Genomic DNA, 4,210 nt, shown 5'->3' on the forward strand with positions numbered 1-4,210 from the left:
TATAAAACCACATCCTGGAATTCTTACAAGAATAGTCAGCATCTCACACTTTAAGTGGTCTTACATTTGTTTAGAAGTATGCTTGTTATTTATTACTGCAGAATAGCTTTCATTTGTGAAAATATTGATTCTTTTATTATGTTTTAAAGAGGCAGATGTGTATCCCCACATCAGTGTCCAGTTCCATAAGGCACACTACAAGTCACATAAAACTCAGGTACCAGCCAAGCACAATTGCTTCACACTGACAAAGCAGAACATTGACAGTGCCATACTGTCCAAGCATGCTCTTAAGGCCTCCTCCCCTAGCTGTACAGTACCTAGATGTGATCTTGCTCATCTCTGACTATTCAAGATCAGTAGATAGCATTTTCCCTGTTAGTAGTATTTCTTCCCTTGCTTCATAAATACCGTGTAAAACACAAACAACAGCAATAAGGATCAGAGAATTCAGTCACCGATGTCCAACCTATTCATGAAGCATCTCCAGCATCCATTCATTTTACTAGTGCACATTCAACACTCATCCTACAACTGCTCAGGCAATAGTTAAAACTGCCCTTGCTGCTATCCAAACTGTCTGTTTTCATAAGCCAGGGAAAAAAAGGACAGTCTGGATCAGAAAGAATTACAATTGGCCTGGAAAAGTGTCCTTGTCAGAAGCTTTTCAGAGTCCTGTATTACTAAAAATGCAAACATGATGCACTTTCTCTGGCAGGCCAATCTTAAGCATTCCTGATGATCCACCAATTTCTTCTAGATATGGAAAAGTATTCTCTTCTGTACATTTACTTAAAAGCAAGAAGCAGGCCCAGAATCAGTATGCATCCCCCATCTAGTGCTCCTTCACAGTTTTAGAATCCCACCGCATCAAATCCTTCTTTAATTCCTGCACACTGTCCAAAGTTACAGTTCCATGCAACAGAGCATTTTGAATGGCACTGCATTCCTAGAGGGCAATCACCCACCCTGTGGATCTTCTAGTACCAAACTAACTACCTGATGACTTATAGCAATCCAGGGTCATGAACTTCCAGAGCACAATCTCCACACAGGCTGTCACCCTCAGAACAGCTCCAACTCTAATAGTCTTCTGCTGAAGACCCAAGGCAAACTTGGCACACAACTCCAGGAACACAGCATTCATACAGCTGAATGTTCTGCAATTCTGCCCAGTCATCCCAGATGCACATCACAAACCAATCCTGCTACTTAGCATTTGTTTCACAGGCTCAGAAGCAATGCTGGCATGTGCATCTGGAAGGTGAATATCTGCAGTGCCAAGCAATTTTCATTCCCTGTCCGTATTATCTACGCCTCCTCCTCAGTTTTAATTTTCACTACTGCACACCCACCACTATGCTGACTGATAAAGTTCTGCAAGTACAGAAGAATTAAGTGCCCTTTCCCTAAAACTGCCTGAAGAACTCTACAAAGTGATTCAGCATCCAAGCTTCTGCAACAAGGTGGAAATGGGCACAAGTAAGAGTGGAGTAAAGGATGTAACCCAGAGAGTTAGAGGTTATTATATGAAACAGAGGGGATTAAGGGAATTTAGCTCCCAGGATGGACTGCAAAAATCTCCCAGAACAGTGCACTAGATGGTGGTACAGGAAATGGGGGGATGCTAAGCCTGAATGAGGCATATCTACATCAATGCAACCTGTTGCTGCAAGGACTGCATCAGCAGAAGCAGTCAAATGGGCATACAGCCTAGTAAAATAGTGATGCAGTAGTATGCTGACAAATGCCATGAGTAAAACCTTCTCATGTAGTCATAAGGAGCGTAACAGGAGCAATAAAGCTATGGAATCATTACATTCACTAAGCTATGTTAGGAGGCACTCATTGCTATACACCAATGAGTTATATTAACAGTCAATTATTAACTTACTCACTTGCAAGCATCTGACTGACCAGTTACTACAGCAATTGTCCCAAAGATTGACAGTAAATTAATTTATTTTAGTCAAGCCATGCAGTATTAGGGCAGCAGCATACCAATTATTCTTTTTTTTCCCTTTCTTTTTTTTTAAATGTTGCTAAACTGTATAGAGACACCATACAGAGTGTAAGGTACATTGGTAGGTCTTATGAATGTTCTTTAAGAAGCTGCCTCTCTTTAAGAAATGTAATTTACTTGCTAGTAGCTCAGATGATGAGTTCCAGACACAACCCCAGAGTAACAGAAAGATAAACAGACACATTAATTATTCAGGGACTCAGGTAGTGAAGAACAACAGCAGCAGGACTGTTTGCATCAATTCAGTTTTACTGCAAGTGTAATGTGTCTAAACTGACACTAAATCAATTTATCTGTTACCAAAACAGAATTGGACTAATTACAAGTAAGACTTATAAAATCAAAGCTTAGAGTTCTATCAGCATGAGAAAAGCAGATGGGCTTGTGCCCACTCCTAACATCAGGGGGTACTGTACTAGTGCAACTTCTCTGTTTAGACCAGGCTCAGATGGGTCTGGCAGCCGTTTTCAACATGTTGTTTGGCGATGCTGGATGCAAAAACCCTCCATGTTGGAGTTTTCTTGGGCTCAGGTGATCTAGTGACAGATATAACAGACCAGGCCTAGAACTGGATTGGCAAAACCTGACTGGCATTCGGCCAGTGATGGTGACCGTGAGCGACAGGTCAACCATCAGCTGCATTTAGACACTTATATAAAATTATGATTAGAAAAGAGAGAGGCAAGGAGCCTTGCTTACACTACAAAAACGTGGCAGGCATGACTAGCTGAACACAACTTTTCTGAGTCTAGCCTAAAAAGTCATTCAATATAATATTATGTTTTCAAGGTCTTATTCTAATAATATAATGCAGAGTAGTAAAAATAAAGCAACAGCACTGCATACAATGCTTACAGCTTTACCACAGCTTGCAACAATGGAATCAGATGGATTTACCACTGCAGTTCTAAGCTGTAACTTCCACTGTTGATAGTATGGGTGGAGCTACTCCAGCACAGGGCATACATGGCCTGTTTTTCCTTTATTTTGCTTTTCCACCTGTAACAGGAATGGGAAGGATAAAGATGGTAACTCCTTATTACCAAGAGTCTGCTTGCCCTTCTGTACAACTTCAAGCAGTCTCCGGCTCCAGCAAGGTTAACCAAGAACAACTAACTTATCTACACTAGATGCCAACATTTATAAACCAACACTTAAAGCACAAAACCCCACACCTTTTTCCTGACAGGTTTTCTGAGTGGGACAAAAGCTCCTTTCCTTAGTACTTTAGTGAGCACATCCTAACTAACACATTCCAACACTTTAGAGACAAGGCAAGCTGTACTTCAGCTTTCTTTTAGAATTTTGCTTGATTGGGGCAAAACATTTTATTGAGGTGTGACAGCAAACACATTCTAAACAAAACATTTAGCCTAGTCCAGAGAAACCTTTTTAAAGTAATTAATATCACTAAGCTTTCTTCTCTTGAAAACTGTTTTCTCTGGTTACAAACCAATCTATCTAGCAAGGTACCTGTGTATCAAAGACATTGGAGAGAATGATTCCATACTTGTGAGAGAGACAGTCAGAGATCCAACGGCAGTCATGGATAACCTGAAGGATCAAAAAAAGATTTGAAGCTGGCTAGCTGCTGATCTGATACCTAAATATATATATATATATATATTTTGTTGATGGTTCTGAACATGTGTCCTCCCCACAATCTTCAATGGCTTTAAACAATCTAAAACCTTACCTTCAAAATATTCTCATCTTCCAGCACCATTTGTAGTCCATTTTTGAAGGCTCGAGGCCCCAGGAGAAAAATATCAAATAAGAAAACCCGACTCCTTGTTGCCACCTAAAACAAACAAAACCTAATTTATCTACAAGGGGGTGAGGACAGGCAGGGACATGAAAAAGAAAAAGGTCTCTTGCTAAACAGATATCTGCACTGAAGAAATCTTGTTCACAGGGAGTACACTGAAGAGAACAAGTTTAGTTTCCTGAATACTAATCTATAGGCCAACCCTACTGCTTTCAGAAATATTGTCAGACAAGTGTGCAGTAAGGGATCAACAAAATAGCTTATTGTACCTAGTTACATACAGGCAACCTCTACTTAACAGTGTTTCACTTAGCACTATTTTGCTATAACACACATTTGCAATTGATATCCGATTTCACTTAGCGCTCAGTGAGTTTCGTTATAATGCTCACGGTCACCATCTTGGGTCATTAAAAACA

General features: G+C 40.2%; 1 protein-coding gene across 1 annotated transcript in view; it reads right to left on the reverse strand.

Moving 5' to 3' along the window:
* The window catches only part of EXD1 (exonuclease 3'-5' domain containing 1), a 45,171-nt gene that overhangs the window by 26,822 nt on the left and 14,139 nt on the right, over positions 1 to 4,210 (reverse strand). The window contains 3 exon segments of the mRNA XM_019519037.1: positions 2,921 to 3,022; positions 3,497 to 3,577; positions 3,720 to 3,824. Coding sequence (XP_019374582.1) covers positions 2,921 to 3,022; positions 3,497 to 3,577; positions 3,720 to 3,824 — 288 coding nt within the window.

Source organism: Gavialis gangeticus, unplaced genomic scaffold (genome assembly GCF_001723915.1).
Source record: "Gavialis gangeticus isolate Ggan-Ray unplaced genomic scaffold, GavGan_comp1, whole genome shotgun sequence".
Classification (NCBI taxonomy): domain Eukaryota; kingdom Metazoa; phylum Chordata; order Crocodylia; family Gavialidae; genus Gavialis; species Gavialis gangeticus.